The sequence below is a fragment of the Salmo salar genome, chromosome ssa11 (assembly GCF_905237065.1).
Source record: "Salmo salar chromosome ssa11, Ssal_v3.1, whole genome shotgun sequence".
In the NCBI taxonomy this organism is placed as follows: Eukaryota; Metazoa; Chordata; class Actinopteri; order Salmoniformes; family Salmonidae; genus Salmo; species Salmo salar.
In genome coordinates this window covers 47,282,748-47,307,485 of record NC_059452.1, presented here as the reverse complement: position 1 = coordinate 47,307,485, position 24,738 = coordinate 47,282,748, and the positions used below count along the sequence as shown (strand labels likewise).

The 24,738-nt window shown below is 31.2% G+C and overlaps 1 protein-coding gene across 2 annotated transcripts in view; it reads right to left on the bottom strand.

Moving 5' to 3' along the window:
* The window catches only part of LOC106562852 (gamma-secretase subunit Aph-1b), a 72,761-nt gene extending 48,516 nt beyond the window's left edge, over positions 1 to 24,245 (bottom strand). The window contains exons 1-2 of one of the 2 annotated variants that reach the window (XM_045689682.1): positions 23,895 to 24,245; positions 23,061 to 23,231 (exon numbers count right to left, since the gene is read on the bottom strand). In XM_045689682.1, coding sequence (XP_045545638.1) covers positions 23,061 to 23,231; positions 23,895 to 24,007 — 284 coding nt within the window. In that variant the 5' untranslated portion in view covers positions 24,008 to 24,245. The remainder of the gene's footprint in view (positions 1 to 23,060; positions 23,232 to 23,894) is intronic. The other variant, XM_045689683.1, reaches the window with a different exon arrangement.
* Between the last annotated feature and the right edge of the window lie 493 nt (positions 24,246 to 24,738).

Here is a 24,738-nt window from a genome sequence, read left to right as displayed (position 1 = left end):
AGAGACAGGACATGATACAGACTCACCTATTATACACTATAACATTACTAAGAGACAGGACATGATACAGACTCACCTATTATACACTATAACATTACTAAGAGACAGGACATGATACAGACTCACCTATTATACACTATAACATTACTAAGAGACAGGATATGATACAGACTCACCTATTATACACTATAACATTACTAAGAGATATTACATGATTCAGACTCACCTATTATACACTATAACATTACTAAGAGACAGGACATGATACAGACACACCTATTACACTATAACATTACTAAGAGATATTACATGATACAGACTCACCTATTATACACTATAACATAACTAAGAGATATTACATGATACAGACACACCTATTACACTATAACATTACTAAGAGATATTACATGATACAGACTCACCTATTATACACTATAACATTACTAAGAGACAGGAATGATACAGACTCACCTATTATACACTATAACATTACTAAGAGATATTACATGATACAGACTCACCTATTATACACTATAACATTACTAAGAGATATTATACATGAAACAGACTCACCTATTATACACTATAACATTACTAAGAGATATTACATGATACAGACTCACCTATTATACACTATAACATTACTAAAAGATATTACATGATACAGACTCACCTATTATACACTATAACATTACTAAGAGATATTACATGATACAGCCACACCTATTATACACTATAACATTACTAAGAGACAGGACATGATGAAGACACACCTATTACACTATAACATTACTAAGAGATATTACATGATACAGACTCACCTATTATACACTATAACATTACTAAGAGACAGGACATGATACAGACTCACCTATTATACACTATAACATTACTAAGAGACAGGACATGATACAGACTCACCTATTATACACTATAACATTACTAAGAGACAGGACATGATACAGACTCACCTATTATACACTATAACATTACTAAGAGACAGGATATGATACAGACTCACCTATTATACACTATAACATTACTAAGAGATATTACATGATACAGACTCACCTATTATACACTATAACATTACTAAGAGACAGGACATGATACAGACACACCTATTACACTATAACATTACTAAGAGATATTACATGATACAGACTCACATATTATACACTATAACATAACTAAGAGATATTACATGATACAGACACACCTATTACACATAACATTACTAAGAGATATTACATGATACAGACTCACCTATTATACACTATAACATTACTAAGAGACAGGAATGATACAGACTCACCTATTATACACTATAACATTACTAAGAGATATTACATGATACAGACTCACCTATTATACACTATAACATTACTAAGAGATATTACATGAAACAGACTCACCTATTATACACTATAACATTACTAAGAGATATTACATGATACAGACTCACCTATTATACACTATAACATTACTAAGAGATATTACATGATACAGACTCACCTATTATACACTATAACATTACTAAGAGATATTACATGATACAGACTCACCTATTATACACTATAACATAACTAATAGATATTACATGATACAGCCACACCTATTATACACTATAACATTACTAAGAGACAGGACATGATACAGACTCACCTATTATACACTATAACATTACTAAGAGACAGGACATGATACAGACTCACCTATTATACACTATAACATTAATAAGAGATATTACATGATTCAGACTCACCTATTATACACTATAACATTACTAAGAGACAGGACATGATGAAGACACACCTATTACACTATAACATTACTAAGAGATATTACATGATACAGACTCACCTATTATACACTATAACATTACTAAGAGACAGGACATGATACAGACTCACCTATTATACACTATAACATTACTAAGAGACAGGACATGATACAGACTCACCTATTATACACTATAACATTACTAAGAGACAGGACATGATACAGACTCACCTATTATACACTATAACATTACTAAGAGACAGGACATGATACAGACTCACCTATTATACACTATAACATTACTAAGAGATATTACATGATACAGACTCACCTATTATACACTATAACATTACTAAGAGATATTACATGATACAGACTCACCTATTATACACTATAACATTACTAAGAGATATTACATGATACAGACACACCTATTATACACTATAACATTACTAAGAGACAGGACATGATACAGACTCACCTATTACACTATAACATTACTAAGAGACAGGACATGATACAGACTCACCTATTATACACTATAACATTACTAAGAGACAGGACATGATACAGACTCACCTATTATACACTATAACATTACTTAGAGACAGGACATGATACAGACTCACCTATTATACACTATAACATTACTAAGAGACAGGACATGATACAGACTCACCTATTATACACTATAACATTACTAAGAGATATTACATGATACAGACACACCTATTATACACTATAACATTACTAAGAGATATTACATGATACAGACACACCTATTATACACTATAACATTACTAAGAGATATTACATGATACAGACTCACCTATTATACACTATAACATTACTAGAGATATTACATGATACAGACACACCTATTATACACTATAACATTACTAAGAGACAGGACATGATACAGACTCACCTATTATACACTATAACATTACTAAGAGATATTACATGATACAGACTCACCTATTATACACTATAACATTACTAAGAGAAAGGACATGATACAGACTCACATATTATACACTATAACATTACTAAGAGATATTACATGATACAGACTCACCTATTATACACTATAACATTACTAAGAGATATTACATGATACAGACTCACCTATTATACACTATAACATTACTAAGAGACAGGACATGATACAGACTCACCTATTATACACTATAACATAACTAAGAGATATTACATGATACAGACACACCTATTACACTAACATTACTAAGAGATATTACATGAAACAGACTCACCTATTATACACTATAACATTACAAAGAGATATTACATGATACAGACTCACCTATTATACACTATAACATTACTAAGAGATATTACATGATACAGACTCACCTATTATACACTATAACATTACAAAGAGATATTACATGAAACAGACTCACCTATTATACACTATAACATTACTAAGAGATATTACATGATACAGACTCACCTATTATACACTATAACATTACTAAGAGACAGGACATGATGAAGACACACCTATTACACTATAACATAACTAATAGATATTACATGATACAGCCACACCTATTATACACTATAACATTACTAAGAGACAGGACATGATACAGAATCACCTATTGTACACTAACATTACTAAGAGACAGGACATGATACAGACTCACCTATTATACACTATAACATTACTAAGAGATATTACATGATTCAGACTCACCTATTATACACTATAACATTACTAAGAGATATTATACATGAAACAGACTCACCTATTACACTAACATAACTAATAGATATTACATGATACAGCCACACCTATTATACACTATAACATTACTAAGAGACAGGACATGATACAGAATCACATATTATACACTATAACATTACTAAGAGACAGGACATGATACAGACTCACCTATATACACTATAACATTACTAAGAGACAGGACATGATACAGACTCACCTATTATACACTGTAACATTACTAAGAGATATTACATGATACAGACTCACCTATTATACACTATAACATTACTAAGAGATATTACATGATACAGACTCACCTATTATACACTATAACATTACTAAGAGACAGGACATGATACAGACTCACCTATTATACACTATAACATTACTAAGAGACAGGACATGATACAGACTCACCTATTATACACTATAACATTACTAAGAGATATTACATGATACAGACACACCTATTATACACTATAACATTACTAAGAGATATTACATGATACAGACACACCTATTATACACTATAACATTACTAAGAGATATTACATGATACAGACTCACCTATTATACACTATAACATTACTAAGAGATATTACATGATACAGACACACCTATTATACACTATAACATTACTAAGAGACAGGACATGATACAGACTCACCTATTATACACTATAACATTACTAAGAGATATTACATGATACAGACTCACCTATTATACACTATAACATTACTAAGAGAAAGGACATGATACAGACTCACATATTATACACTATAACATTACTAAAAGATATTACATGATACAGACACACCTATATACACTAACATTACTAAGAGATATTACATGATACAGACTCACCTATTATACACTATAACATTACTAAGAGACAGGACATGATACAGACTCACCTATTATACACTATAACATTACTAAGAGATATTACATGATACAGACTCACCTATTACACACTATAACATTACTAAGAGATATTACATGAAACAGACTCACCTATTATACACTATAACATTACTAAGAGATATTACATGATACAGACTCACCTATTATACACTATAACATTACATGATACAGACTCACCTATTATACACTATAACATTACTAAGAGATATTACATGAAACAGACTCACCTATTATACACTATAACATAACTAATAGATATTACATGATACAGCCACACCTATTATACACTATAACATTACTAAGAGACAGGACATGATACAGACTCACCTATTATACACTATAACATTACTAAGAGACAGGACATGATACAGACTCACCTATTATACACTATAACATTAATAAGAGATATTACATGATTCAGACTCACCTATTATACACTATAACATTACTAAGAGACAGGACATGATGAAGACACACCTATTACACTATAACATTACTAAGAGATATTACATGATACAGACTCACCTATTATACACTATAACATTACTAAGAGACAGGACATGATACAGACTCACCTATTATACACTATAACATTACTAAGAGACAGGACATGATACAGACTCACCTATTATACACTATAACATTACTAAGAGACAGGACATGATACAGACTCACCTATTATACACTATAACATTACTAAGAGACAGGATATGATACAGACTCACCTATTATACACTATAACATTACTAAGAGATATTACATGATTCAGACTCACCTATTATACACTATAACATTACTAAGAGACAGGACATGATACAGACACACCTATTACACTATAACATTACTAAGAGATATTACATGATACAGACTCACCTATTATACACTATAACATAACTAAGAGATATTACATGATACAGACACACCTATTACACTAACATTACTAAGAGATATTACATGATACAGACTCACCTATTATACACTATAACATTACTAAGAGACAGGACATGATACAGACTCACCTATTATACACTATAACATTACTAAGAGATATTACATGATACAGACTCACCTATTATACACTATAACATTACTAAGAGATATTATACATGAAACAGACTCACCTATTATACACTATAACATTACTAAGAGATATTACATGATACAGACTCACCTATTATACACTATAACATTACTAAAAGATATTACATGATACAGACTCACCTATTATACACTATAACATTACTAAGAGATATTACATGATACAGCCACACCTATTATACACTATAACATTACTAAGAGACAGGACATGATGAAGACACACCTATTACACTATAACATTACTAAGAGATATTACATGATACAGACTCACCTATTATACACTATAACATTACTAAGAGACAGGACATGATACAGACTCACCTATTATACACTATAACATTACTAAGAGACAGGACATGATACAGACTCACCTATTATACACTATAACATTACTAAGAGACAGGACATGATACAGACTCACCTATTATACACTATAACATTACTAAGAGACAGGACATGATACAGACTCACCTATTATACACTATAACATTACTAAGAGATATTACATGATTCAGACTCACCTATTATACACTATAACATTACTAAGAGACAGGACATGATACAGACACACCTATTACACTATAACATTACTAAGAGATATTACATGATACAGACTCACCTATTATACACTATAACATAACTAAGAGATATTACATGATACAGACACACCTATTACACTAACATTACTAAGAGATATTACATGATACAGACTCACCTATTATACACTATAACATTACTAAGAGACAGGAATGATACAGACTCACCTATTATACACTATAACATTACTAAGAGATATTACATGATACAGACTCACCTATTATACACTATAACATTACTAAGAGATATTATACATGAAACAGACTCACCTATTATACACTATAACATTACTAAGAGATATTACATGATACAGACTCACCTATTATACACTATAACATTACTAAGAGATATTACATGATACAGACTCACCTATTATACACTATAACATTACTAAGAGATATTACATGATACAGCCACACCTATTATACACTATAACATTACTAAGAGACAGGACATGATACAGACTCACCTATTATACACTATAACATTACTAAGAGACAGGACATGATACAGACTCACCTATTATACACTATAACATTACTAAGAGACAGGACATGATACAGACTCACCTATTATACACTATAACATTACTAAGAGACAGGACATGATACAGACTCACCTATTATAAACTATAACATTACTAAGAGATATTACATGATACAGACACACCTATTATACACTATAACATTACTAAGAGATATTACATGATACAGACACACCTATTATACACTATAACATTACTAAGAGATATTACATGATACAGACTCACCTATTATACACTATAACATTACTAAGAGATATTACATGATACAGACACACCTATTATACACTATAACATTACTAAGAGACAGGACATGATACAGACTCACCTATTATACACTATAACATTACTAAGAGATATTACATGATACAGACTCACCTATTATACACTATAACATTACTAAGAGAAAGGACATGATACAGACTCACATATTATACACTATAACATTACTAAGAGATATTACATGATACAGACTCACCTATTATACACTATAACATTACTAAGAGACAGGACATGATACAGACTCACCTATTATACACTATAACATAACTAAGAGATATTACATGATACAGACACACCTATTACACTAACATTACTAAGAGATATTACATGATACAGACTCACCTATTATACACTATAACATTACTAAGAGACAGGAATGATACAGACTCACCTATTATACACTATAACATTACTAAGAGATATTACATGATACAGACTCACCTATTATACACTATAACATTACTAAGAGATATTACATGAAACAGACTCACCTATTATACACTATAACATTACTAAGAGATATTACATGATACAGACTCACCTATTATACACTATAACATTACTAAGAGATATTACATGATACAGACTCACCTATTATACACTATAACATTACTAAGAGATATTACATGATACAGACTCACCTATTATACACTATAACATTAATAAGAGATATTACATGATACAGACTCACCTATTATACACTATAACATTACTAAGAGACAGGACATGATGAAGACACACCTATTACACTATAACATAACTAATAGATATTACATGATACAGCCACACCTATTATACACTATAACATTACTAAGAGACAGGACATGATACAGAATCACCTATTGTACACTAACATTACTAAGAGACAGGACATGATACAGACTCACCTATTATACACTATAACATTACTAAGAGATATTACATGATTCAGACTCACCTATTATACACTATAACATTACTAAGAGATATATACATGAAACAGACTCACCTATTACACTATAACATAACTAATAGATATTACATGATACAGCCACACCTATTATACACTATAACATTACTAAGAGACAGGACATGATACAGAATCACCTATTGTACACTAACATTACTAAGAGACAGGACATGATACAGACTCACCTATTATACACTATAACATTACTAAGAGATATTACATGATTCAGACTCACCTATTATACACTATAACATTACTAAGAGATATTATACATGAAACAGACTCACCTATTACACTAACATAACTAATAGATATTACATGATACAGCCACACCTATTATACACTATAACATTACTAAGAGACAGGACATGATACAGAATCACATATTATACACTATAACATTACTAAGAGACAGGACATGATACAGACTCACCTATTACACTATAACATTACTAAGAGACAGGACATGATACAGACTCACCTATTATACACTGTAACATTACTAAGAGATATTACATGATACAGACTCACCTATTATACACTATAACATTACTAAGAGATATTACATGATACAGACTCACCTATTATACACTATAACATTACTAAGAGACAGGACATGATACAGACTCACCTATTATACACTATAACATTACTAAGAGACAGGACATGATACAGACTCACCTATTATAAACTATAACATTACTAAGAGATATTACATGATACAGACACACCTATTATACACTATAACATTACTAAGAGATATTACATGATACAGACACACCTATTATACACTATAACATTACTAAGAGATATTACATGATACAGACTCACCTATTATACACTATAACATTACTAAGAGATATTACATGATACAGACACACCTATTATACACTATAACATTACTAAGAGACAGGACATGATACAGACTCACCTATTATACACTATAACATTACTAAGAGATATTACATGATACAGACTCACCTATTATACACTATAACATTACTAAGAGAAAGGACATGATACAGACTCACATATTATACACTATAACATTACTAAAAGATATTACATGATACAGACACACCTATTACACTAACATTACTAAGAGATATTACATGATACAGACTCACCTATTATACACTATAACATTACTAAGAGACAGGAATGATACAGACTCACCTATTATACACTATAACATTACTAAGAGATATTACATGATACAGACTCACCTATTATACACTATAACATTACTAAGAGATATTACATGAAACAGACTCACCTATTATACACTATAACATTACTAAGAGATATTACATGATACAGACTCACCTATTATACACTATAACATTACTAAGAGATATTACATGATACAGACTCACCTATTATACACTATAACATTACTAAGAGATATTACATGAAACAGACTCACCTATTATACACTATAACATAACTAATAGATATTACATGATACAGCCACACCTATTATACACTATAACATTACTAAGAGACAGGACATGATACAGACTCACCTATTATACACTATAACATTACTAAGAGACAGGACATGATACAGACTCACCTATTATACACTATAACATTAATAAGAGATATTACATGATTCAGACTCACCTATTATACACTATAACATTACTAAGAGACAGGACATGATGAAGACACACCTATTACACTATAACATTACTAAGAGATATTACATGATACAGACTCACCTATTATACACTATAACATTACTAAGAGACAGGACATGATACAGACTCACCTATTATACACTATAACATTACTAAGAGACAGGACATGATACAGACTCACCTATTATACACTATAACATTACTAAGAGACAGGACATGATACAGACTCACCTATTATACACTATAACATTACTAAGAGACAGTACATGATACAGACACACCTATATACACTATAACATTACTAAGAGATATTACATGATACAGACTCACCTATTATACACTATAACATTACTAAGAGACAGGACATGATACAGACTCACCTATTATACACTATAACATTACTAAGAGATATTACATGATACAGACTCACCTATTATACACTATAACATAACTAAGAGATATATACATGATACAGACACACCTATTATACACTATAACATTACTAAGAGATATTACATGATACAGACTCACCTATTATACACTATAACATTACTAAGAGACAGGACATGATACAGACTCACCTATTATACACTATAACATTACTAAGAGATATTACATGATACAGACACACCTATTATACACTATAACATTACTAAGAGACAGGACATGATACAGACTCACCTATTATACACTATAACATTACTAAGAGACAGGACATGATACAGACTCACCTATTATACACTATAACATTACTAAGAGACAGGACATGATACAGACTCACCTATTATACACTATAACATTACTAAGAGACAGGACATGATACAGACTCACCTATTATACACTATAACATTACTAAGAGACAGGACATGATACAGACTCACCTATTATAAACTATAACATTACTAAGAGATATTACATGATACAGACACACCTATTATACACTATAACATTACTAAGAGATATTACATGATACAGACACACCTATTATACACTATAACATTACTAAGAGATATTACATGATACAGACTCACCTATTATACACTATAACATTACTAAGAGATATTACATGATACAGACTCACCTATTATACACTATAACATTACTAAGAGATATTACATGATACAGACTCACCTATTATACACTATAACATTACTAAGAGATATTACATGATACAGACTCACCTATTATACACTATAACATTACTAAGAGAAAGGACATGATACAGACTCACCTATTATACACTATAACATTACTAAGAGATATTACATGATACAGAATCACCTATTATACACTATAACATTACTAAGAGATATTACATGATACAGACTCACCTATTATACACTATAACATTACTAAGAGACAGGACATGATACAGACTCACCTATTATACACTATAACATAACTAAGAGATATTACATGATACAGACACACCTATTACACTAACATTACTAAGAGATATTACATGATACAGACTCACCTATTATACACTATAACATTACTAAGAGACAGGAATGATACAGACTCACCTATTATACACTATAACATTACTAAGAGATATTACATGATACAGACTCACCTATTATACACTATAACATTACTAAGAGATATTACATGAAACAGACTCACCTATTATACACTATAACATTACTAAGAGATATTACATGATACAGACTCACCTATTATACACTATAACATTACTAAGAGATATTACATGATACAGACTCACCTATTATACACTATAACATTACTAAGAGATATTACATGATACAGACTCACCTATTATACACTATAACATTACTAAGAGATATTACATGATACAGACTCACCTATTATACACTATAACATTACTAAGAGACAGGACATGATGAAGACACACCTATTACACTATAACATAACTAATAGATATTACATGATACAGCCACACCTATTATACACTATAACATTACTAAGAGACAGGACATGATACAGAATCACCTATTGTACACATAACATTACTAAGAGACAGGACATGATACAGACTCACCTATTATACACTATAACATTACTAAGAGATATTACATGATACAGACACACCTATTATACACTATAACATTACTAAGAGATATTACATGATACAGACACACCTATTATACACTGTAACATTACTAAGAGATATTACATGATACAGACTCACCTATTATACACTATAACATTACTAAGAGACATTACATGATACAGACTCACCTATTATACACTATAACATTACTAAGAGACAGGACATGATACAGACTCACCTATTATACACTATAACATTACTAAGAGACAGGACATGATACAGACTCACCTATTATACACTATAACATTACTAAGAGACAGGACATGATACAGACTCACCTATTATACACTATAACATTACTAAGAGACAGGACATGATACAGACTCACCTATTATAAACTATAACATTACTAAGAGATAGTACATGATACAGACACACCTATTATACACTATAACATTACTAAGAGATATTACATGATACAGACACACCTATTATACACTATAACATTACTAAGAGATATTACATGATACAGACTCACCTATTATACACTATAACATTACTAAGAGATATTACATGATACAGACTCACCTATTATACACTATAACATTACTAAGAGATATTACATGATACAGACTCACCTATTATACACTATAACATTACTAAGAGATATTACATGATACAGACTCACCTATTATACACTATAACATTACTAAGAGAAAGGACATGATACAGACTCACATATTATACACTATAACATTACTAAGAGATATTACATGATACAGACTCACCTATTATACACTATAACATTACTAAGAGATATTACATGATACAGACTCACCTATTATACACTATAACATTACTAAGAGACAGGACATGATACAGACTCACCTATTATACACTATAACATAACTAAGAGATATTACATGATACAGACACACCTATTACACTAACATTACTAAGAGATATTACATGATACAGACTCACCTATTATACACTATAACATTACTAAGAGACAGGAATGATACAGACTCACCTATTATACACTATAACATTACTAAGAGATATTACATGATACAGACTCACCTATTATACACTATAACATTACTAAGAGATATTACATGAAACAGACTCACCTATTATACACTATAACATTACAAAGAGATATTACATGATACAGACTCACCTATTATACACTATAACATTACTAAGAGATATTACATGATACAGACTCACCTATTATACACTATAACATTACTAAGAGATATTACATGAAACAGACTCACCTATTATACACTATAACATTAATAAGAGATATTACATGATTCAGACTCACCTATTATACACTATAACATTACTAAGAGACAGGACATGATGAAGACACACCTATTACACTATAACATAACTAATAGATATTACATGATACAGCCACACCTATTATACACTATAACATTACTAAGAGACAGGACATGATACAGAATCACCTATTGTACACTAACATTACTAAGAGACAGGACATGATACAGACTCACCTATTATAAACTATAACATTACTAAGAGATATTACATGATACAGACACACCTATTATACACTATAACATTACTAAGAGATATTACATGATACAGACACACCTATTATACACTGTAACATTACTAAGAGATATTACATGATACAGACTCACCTATTATACACTATAACATTACTAAGAGACATTACATGATACAGACTCACCTATTATACACTATAACATTACTAAGAGACAGGACATGATACAGACTCACCTATTATACACTATAACATTACTAAGAGACAGGACATGATACAGACTCACCTATTATACACTATAACATTACTAAGAGACAGGACATGATACAGACTCACCTATTATAAACTATAACATTACTAAGAGATATTACATGATACAGACACACCTATTATACACTATAACATTACTAAGAGATATTACATGATACAGACACACCTATTATACACTATAACATTACTAAGAGATATTACATGATACAGACTCACCTATTATACACTATAACATTACTAAGAGATATTACATGATACAGACACACCTATTATACACTATAACATTACTAAGAGACAGGACATGATACAGACTCACCTATTATACACTATAACATTACTAAGAGATATTACATGATACAGAATCACCTATTATACACTATAACATTACTAAGAGATATTACATGATACAGACTCACCTATTATACACTATAACATTACTAAGAGACAGGACATTATACACTATAACATAACTAAGAGATATTACATGATACAGACACACCTATTACACTAACATTACTAAGAGATATTACATGATACAGACTCACCTATTATACACTATAACATTACTAAGAGACAGGAATGATACAGACTCACCTATTATACACTATAACATTACTAAGAGATATTACATGATACAGACTCACCTATTATACACTATAACATTACTAAGAGACAGGACATGATACAGACTCACCTATTATACACTATAACATTACTAAGAGACAGGATATGATACAGACTCACCTATTATACACTATAACATTACTAATAGATATTACATGATACAGCCACACCTATTATACACTATAACATTACAAAGAGACAGGACATGATACAGACTCACCTATTATAAACTATAACATTACTAAGAGATATTACATGATACAGACTCACCTATTATACACTATAACATTACTAAGAGACAGGACATGATACAGACTAACCTATTATAAACTATAACATTACTAAGAGACAGGACATGATACAGACTCACCTATTATACACTATAACATTACTAAGAGACAGGACATGATACAGACTCACCTATTATACACTATAACATAACTAAGAGATATTACATGATACAGACACACCTATTACACTAACATTACTAAGAGATATTACATGATACAGACTCACCTATTATACACTATAACATTACTAAGAGACAGGAATGATACAGACTCACCTATTATACACTATAACATTACTAAGAGATATTACATGATACAGACTCACCTATTATACACTATAACATTACTAAGAGATATTACATGAAACAGACTCACCTATTATACACTATAACATTACTAAGAGATATTACATGATACAGACTCACCTATTATACACTATAACATTACTAAGAGATATTACATGATACAGACTCACCTATTATACACTATAACATTACTAAGAGATATTACATGATACAGACTCACCTATTATACACTATAACATAACTAATAGATATTACATGATACAGCCACACCTATTATACACTATAACATTACAAAGAGACAGGACATGATACAGACTCACCTATTATAAACTATAACATTACTAAGAGATATTACATGATACAGACTCACCTATTATACACTATAACATTACTAAGAGACAGGAATGATACAGACTCACCTATTATACACTATAACATTACTAAGAGATATTACATGATACAGACTCACCTATTATACACTATAACATTACTAAGAGATATTATACATGAAACAGACTCACCTATTATACACTATAACATTACTAAGAGATATTACATGATACAGACTCACCTATTATACACTATAACATTACTAAGAGATATTATACATGAAACAGACTCACCTATTATACACTATAACATTACTAAGAGATATTACATGATACAGACTCACATATTATACACTATAACATTACTAAAAGATATTACATGATACAGACTCACCTATTATACACTATAACATTACTAAGAGATATTACATGAAACAGACTCACCTATTATACACTATAACATAACTAATAGATATTACATGATACAGCCACACCTATTATACACTATAACATTACTAAGAGACAGGAATGATACAGACTCACCTATTATACACTATAACATTACAAAGAGACAGGACATGATACAGACTCACCTATTATAAACTATAACATTACTAAGAGACAGGACATGATACAGACTAACCTATTATAAACTATAACATTACTAAGAGACAGGACATGATACAGACTCACCTATTATAAACTATAACATTACATGATACAGACTCACCTATTATACACTATAACATAACTAAGAGATATTACATGATACAGACACACCTATTACACTAACATTACTAAGAGATATTACATGATACAGACTCACCTATTATACACTATAACATTACTAAGAGACAGGAATGATACAGACTCACCTATTATACACTATAACATTACTAAGAGATATTACATGATACAGACTCACCTATTATACACTATAACATTACTAAGAGATATTATACATGAAACAGACTCACCTATTATACACTATAACATTACTAAGAGATATTACATGATACAGACTCACCTATTATACACTATAACATTACTAAAAGATATTACATGATACAGACTCACCTATTATACACTATAACATTACTAAGAGATATTACATGAAACACACTCACCTATTATACACTATAACATTACTAAGAGATATTACATGATACAGACTCACCTATTATACACTATAACATAACTAAGAGATATTACATGATACAGACACACCTATTACACTAACATTACTAAGAGATATTACATGATACAGACTCACCTATTATACACTATAACATTACTAAGAGATATTACATGATACAGACTCACCTATTATACACTATAACATTACTAAGAGATATTATACATGAAACAGACTCACCTATTATACACTATAACATTACTAAGAGATATTACATGATACAGACTCACCTATTATACACTATAACATTACTAAAAGATATTACATGATACAGACTCACCTATTATACACTATAACATTACTAAGAGATATTACATGAAACACACTCACCTATTATACACTATAACATAACTAATAGATATTACATGATACAGCCACACCTATTATACACTATAACATTACAAAGAGACAGGACATGATACAGACTCACCTATTATAAACTATAACATTACTAAGAGATATTACATGATACAGACTCACCTATTATACACTATAACATTACTAAGAGACAGGACATGATACAGACTCACCTATTATACACTATAACATTACTAAGAGACAGGATATGATACAGACTCACCTATTATACACTATAACATTACTAAGAGATATTACATGATTCAGACTCACCTATTATACACTATAACATTACTAAGAGACAGGACATGATACAGACACACCTATTACACTATAACATTACTAAGAGATATTACATGATACAGACTCACCTATTATACACTATAACATTACTAAGAGATATTACATGATACAGACTCACCTATTATACACTATAACATTACTAAGAGACAGGACATGATACAGACACACCTATTACACTATAACATTACTAAGAGATATTACATGATACAGACTCACCTATTATACACTATAACATAACTAATAGATATTACATGATACAGACACACCTATTATACACTATAACATTACTAAGAGACAGGACATGATACAGACTCACCTATTATACACTATAACATTACAAAGAGACAGGACATGATACAGACTCACCTATTATACACTATAACATTACTAAGAGATATTACATGATACAGACTCACCTATTATACACTATAACATTACTAAGAGACAGGACATGATACAGACTCACCTATTATACACTATAACATTACTAAGAGATATTACATGATACAGACTCACCTATTATACACTATAACATTACTAAGAGACAGGACATGATACAGACTCACCTATTATACACTATAACATTACTAAGAGACAGGACATGATACAGACTCACATATTATACACTATAACATTACTAAGAGACAGGACATGATACAGACTCACCTATTATACACTATAACATTACTAAGAGACAGGACATGACACAGAATCACCTATTGTACACTATAACATTACTAAGAGACAGGACATGATACAGACTCACCTATTATACACTATAACATTACTAAGAGATATTACATGATACAGACACACCTATTATACACTATAACATTACTAAGAGATATTACATGATACAGACTCACCTATTATACACTATAACATTACTAAGAGACAGGACATGATACAGACTCACCTATTATACACTATAACATTACTAAGAGATATTACATGATACAGACTCACCTAATATACACTATAACATTACTAAGAGATATTACATGATACAGACTCACCTATTATACACTATAACATTACTAAGAGACCGGACATGATACAGACTCACCTATTATACACTATAACATTAATAAGAGATATTACATGATACAGACTCACCTATTATACACTATAACATTACTAAGAGACAGGACATGATGAAGACACACCTATTACACTATAACATTACTAAGAGATATTACATGATACAGACTCACCTATTATACACTATAACATTACTAAGAGATATTACATGATACAGACTCACCTATTATACACTATAACATTACTAAGAGATATTACATGATACAGACTCACCTATTATACACTATAACATTACTAAGAGACAGGACATGATACAGACTCACCTATTATACACTATAACATTACTAAGAGACAGGACATGATACAGACTCACCTATTATACACTATAACATTACTAAGAGACAGGACATGATACAGACTCACCTATTATACACTATAACATTACAGAGACAGGACATGATACAGACTCACCTATTATACACTATAACATTAATAAGAGATATTACATGATACAGACTCACCTATTATACACTATAACATTACTAAGAGACAGGACATGATGAAGACACACCTATATACACTATAACATTACTAAGAGATATTACATGATACAGACTCACCTATTATACACTATAACATTACTAAGAGATATTACATGATACAGACTCACCTATTATACACTATAACATTACTAAGAGACAGGACATGATACAGACTCACCTATTATACACTATAACATTACTAAGAGACAGGACATGATACAGACTCACCTATTATACACTATAACATTACAAAGAGACAGGACATGATACAGACTCACCTATTATACACTATAACATTACTAAGAGATATTACATGATTCAGACTCACCTATTATACACTATAACATTACTAAGAGACAGGACATGATACAGACACACCTATTACACTATAACATTACTAAGAGATATTACATGATACAGACTCACCTATTATACACTATAACATTACTAAGAGATATTACATGATACAGACTCACCTATTATACACTATAACATTACTAAGAGACAGGACATGATACAGACTCACCTATTATACACTATAATATTACTAAGAGACAGGACATGATACAGACACACCTATTACACTATAACATTACTAAGAGATATTACATGATACAGACTCACCTATTATACACTATAACATAACTAATAGATATTACATGATACAGCCACACCTATTATACACTATAACATTACTAAGAGACAGGACATGATACAGACTCACCTATTATACACTATAACATTACAAAGAGACAGGACATGATACAGACTCACCTATTATAAACTATAACATTACTAAGAGATATTACATGATACAGACTCACCTATTATACACTATAACATTACTAAGAGACAGGACATGATACAGACTCACCTATTATACACTATAACATTACTAAGAGATATTACATGATACAGACTCACCTATTATACACTATAACATTACTAAGAGACAGGACATGATACAGACTCACCTATTATACACTATAACATTACAAAGAGACAGGACATGATACAGACTCACATATTATACACTATAACATTACTAAGAGACAGGACATGATACAGACTCACCTATTATACACTATAACATTACTAAGAGACAGGACATGACACAGAATCACCTATTGTACACTATAACATTACTAAGAGACAGGACATGATACAGACTCACCTATTATAAACTATAACATTACAAAGAGATATTACATGATACAGACACACCTATTATACACTATAACATTACTAAGAGATATTACATGATACAGACTCACCTATTATACACTATAACATTACTAAGAGACAGGACATGATACAGACTCACCTATTATACACTATAACATTACTAAGAGATATTACATGATACAGACTCACCTAATATACACTATAACATTACTAAGATATATTACATGATACAGACTCACCTATTATACACTATAACATTACTAAGAGACCGGACATGATACAGACTCACCTATTATACACTATAACATTAATAAGAGATATTACATGATTCAGACTCACCTATTATACACTATAACATTACTAAGAGACAGGACATGATGAAGACACACCTATTACACTATAACATTACTAAGAGATATTACATGATACAGACTCACCTATTATACACTATAACATTACTAAGAGATATTACATGATACAGACTCACCTATTATACACTATAACATTACTAAGAGATATTACATGATACAGACTCACCTATTATACACTATAACATTACTAAGAGACAGGACATGATACAGACTCACCTATTATACACTATAACATTACTAAGAGACAGGACATGATACAGACTCACCTATTATACACTATAACATTACTAAGAGACAGGATATGATACAGACTCACCTATTATACACTATAACATTACAGAGACAGGACATGATACAGACTCACCTATTATACACTATAACATTAATAAGAGATATTACATGATTCAGACTCACCTATTATACACTATAACATTACTAAGAGACAGGACATGATGAAGACACACCTATTACACTATAACATTACTAAGAGATATTACATGATACAGACTCACCTATTATACACTATAACATTACTAAGAGATATTACATGATACAGACTCACCTATTATACACTATAACATTACTAAGAGACAGGACATGATACAGACTCACCTATTATACACTATAACATTACTAAGAGACAGGACATGATACAGACTCACCTATTATACACTATAACATTACAAAGAGACAGGATATGATACAGACTCACCTATTATACACTATAACATTACTAAGAGATATTACATGATTCAGACTCACCTATTATACACTATAACATTACTAAGAGACAGGACATGATACAGACACACCTATTACACTATAACATTACTAAGAGATATTACATGATACAGACTCACCTAATATACACTATAACATTACTAAGAGATATTACATGATACAGACTCACCTATTATACACTATAACATTACTAACAGACAGGACATGATACAGACTCACCTATTATACACTATAACATTACTAAGAGACAGGACATGATACAGACTCACCTATTATACACTATAACATTACTAAGAGACAGGATATGATACAGACTCACCTATTATACACTATAACATTACTAAGAGATATTACATGATTCAGACTCACCTATTATACACTATAATATTACTAAGAGACAGGACATGATACAGACACACCTATTACACTATAACATTACTAAGAGATATTACATGATACAGACTCACCTATTATACACTATAACATAACTAATAGATATTACATGATACAGCCACACCTATTATACACTATAACATTACTAAGAGACAGGACATGATACAGACTCACCTATTATACACTATAACATTACAAAGAGACAGGACATGATACAGACTCACCTATTATAAACTATAACATTACTAAGAGATATTACATGATACAGACTCACCTATTATACACTATAACATTACTAAGAGACAGGACATGATACAGACTCACCTATTATACACTATAACATTACTAAGAGACAGGACATGATACAGACACACCTATTACACTATAACATTACTAAGAGATATTACATGATACAGACTCACCTATTATACACTATAACATTACTAAGAGATATTACATGATACAGACTCACCTAATATACACTATAACATTACTAAGATATATTACATGATACAGACTCACCTATTATACACTATAACATTACAGAGACAGGACATGATACAGACTCACCTATTATACACTATAACATTAATAAGAGATATTACATGATTCAGACTCACCTATTATACACTATAACATTACTAAGAGACAGGACATGATGAAGACACACCTATTACACTATAACATTACTAAGAGATATTACATGATACAGACTCACCTATTATACACTATAACATTACAAAGAGATATTACATGATACAGACTCACCTATTATACACTATAACATTACTAAGAGATATTACATGATACAGACTCACCTATTATACACTATAACATTACTAAGAGACAGGACATGATACAGACTCACCTATTATACACTATAACATTACTAAGAGATATTACAGGATACAGACTCACCTATTATACACTATAACATTACTAAGAGATATTACATGATGAAGACACACCTATTACACTATAACATTACTAAGAGATATTACATGATACAGACTCACCTATTATACACTATAACATTACTAAGAGATATTACATGATACAGACACCTATTATACACTATAACATTACTAAGAGACAGGACATGATACAGACTCACCTATTATACACTATAACATTACTAAGAGATATTACATGATACAGACTCACACTATTATAGACTATAACATTACTAAGAGATATTACATGATACAGACTCACCTATTATACACTATAACATTACTAAGAGATATTACATGATACAGACCCACCTATTATACACTATAACATTACTAAGAGACAGGACATGATACAGACTCACCTGTTATACACTATAACATTACTAAGAGATATTACATGATACAGACACACCTATTACACTATAACATTACTAAGAGTATAATGCTAACTGCTAACACAGGAGCTATAGAATAATATAGCCGTGCAATATAATGCTTCTAGGAAGAAATGGCAGAATGCATAAGGGAAATAGGCCGTATATAAAATAGCGCGTTCTAACAGAAGTTTAGTATGCGCATTCGTGACGAGTGGGCATAAATCCACATCTCCACAAGGCCAGTGACAAATAATATAAATGTTATCCATTTTAAAACAAAATGTGGAATAATTCAAAGGGTGTGAATACTTTCTGAAAACACTGATATTCCTCTCAACAATGTACTTCTTCTCTGTTACAGTCTGGAAAACCCCTGAAGGATACAAGACCAGAATGTAGAGCAGCAGCAGCGCTGAGCAGGTCATGGGATAGGCTTACTACTCACCACACCTGGGTTCAAATAATATTTGAAATCATTTCAAATATTTTATCTGGGTTTGACTTGAGCTTGTCGGGCTTAATTGACCAATAGATGACCTTAACTGCCATCGCTGACTATGTAGCACTCCACACGGGCTAAAGCAAATCTCTACTCGTTTTTGAACCCAGGTCTGTTTTTGAGCCCAGGTCTGCTACTTACTTTAGCAGCTTGTAGTAGCCAAAGCGGAAAGTCTCCTGCAGCAGCACAGAGAGAACCACCCCGAATATGAGCAGTCCTTTCTGCTGGGAGGAACTCTCTTTGTTACTGATCTGAACTGTGATGAACCACACTAGTGAAGACAGCAGCAGAGAACACAACCAGAAGAACGCTCTGGGAGAGAGAAAACACACGAGTTTAACACTAGGTATAGAAACACTCAAATAAAATAAGGTTCCATCACACACACACACTAAAATGGACAGAGTTTAGGATGAACTTGTCTCCAAAGAGGATGTCTTAGACACATAGTACTGCTGTATACAAAATAGAAACTGGTCAATACACAGTCAACATAATACATACATAGCAAGGTACCCCTGTCATACACATTGTACACTTCTCATAAATAATATTTGGCGAACTATTAGTACATGCATTAATTACTGTACTGTGAAATAAAACATTCTACGGGTGCTCCACAAAATGTAAAAATAAAACAGGGGGTACCTGTAGTCGCGCATGTGTAACCATTTAGGTTTAGTGCTGGTCTGGAACAAAACCTTGCGCGACCAGTAGCTCTCCAACTAACAGTGGTTTGGGTTTAACATTTGCAGACACTTAACAGAGTCAATAATTCTAATACAGCAAAAGCACATGTCCGAAAATGTGTGACCAATAAGAAAGAGGTTTTGTTTGTGATTTAGCATTAGCCTTTGGGCTAGCTAGTTATCGGTTATCATATACGGCTGACTGCTGTTAGCTAGATGGCTACACTATCCAAATCTAGACGGTTTGCTTGTTATTTATTTAGTTAACGTTACGCTAACTACTTACCCAGCGATAAGAAATATCACTCGGAGTGGGTCCCTGGCAATAGTAAACAAGAACAGTGCAATGGCAGGGCCGAAAGCGATGAATGTACACCCGAAGAACACAGATGCAGTCATTTTGGGGCTTGGTCCGACTTCGACTCAAGTTAGCCTGTTAACAAAACCTCCACCGCAGGGCCCTTGTTCTCTTCAATGGCCGAAAGAGTGTATCTTTCCCGAGAGCTTGGATGCTTCTTTACAACTGAAGTAAGCCTGAAGCTATCTATATAATCTCATTGTTGTCTATTTTATTGTTGGTTCCTTGATGCTACAGTGTCGCTTCCTGTTTTAATTGTTTGTAGACACGTGACCGCAAGAGCAAAGATATTCGACGAACGACAAAAATTCCGGCATAGCCAATATTCAGCAATTGCTTTCAGACAATGATAAATGATTTCAGACAAGACGACGCACCTAAATTCTAAATATAGCTATTCATTCGTTAGTTGTATACGTGTGATTTATGAAAATAGTATTATTTATGACTGTGCCGCTATCGAATTTAGAGAAATAAATAGGTCGGCTTTCTCGTTTCCTCACTATCTTTGACTCAAAGCTCAATCTCCCAACAGCGACAGCTACAGTCTTCATACGGCATTACTTTCTGGGATAGTATTAACCAATGTTATCAATCCACTCTCAAATCAAAATTCAAATCAAATTGCATTTTGTCACATGTGCCGAATACAACAGATGGTATTCGGCGCATTACCGTGAAATGCTTACTTACAAGCCCTTAACCAACAATGTAGTTTTATCAAATTGGGTGGGTTTCTTTGTCAAATTGTAGGCTTATCGTGTGTATTTAA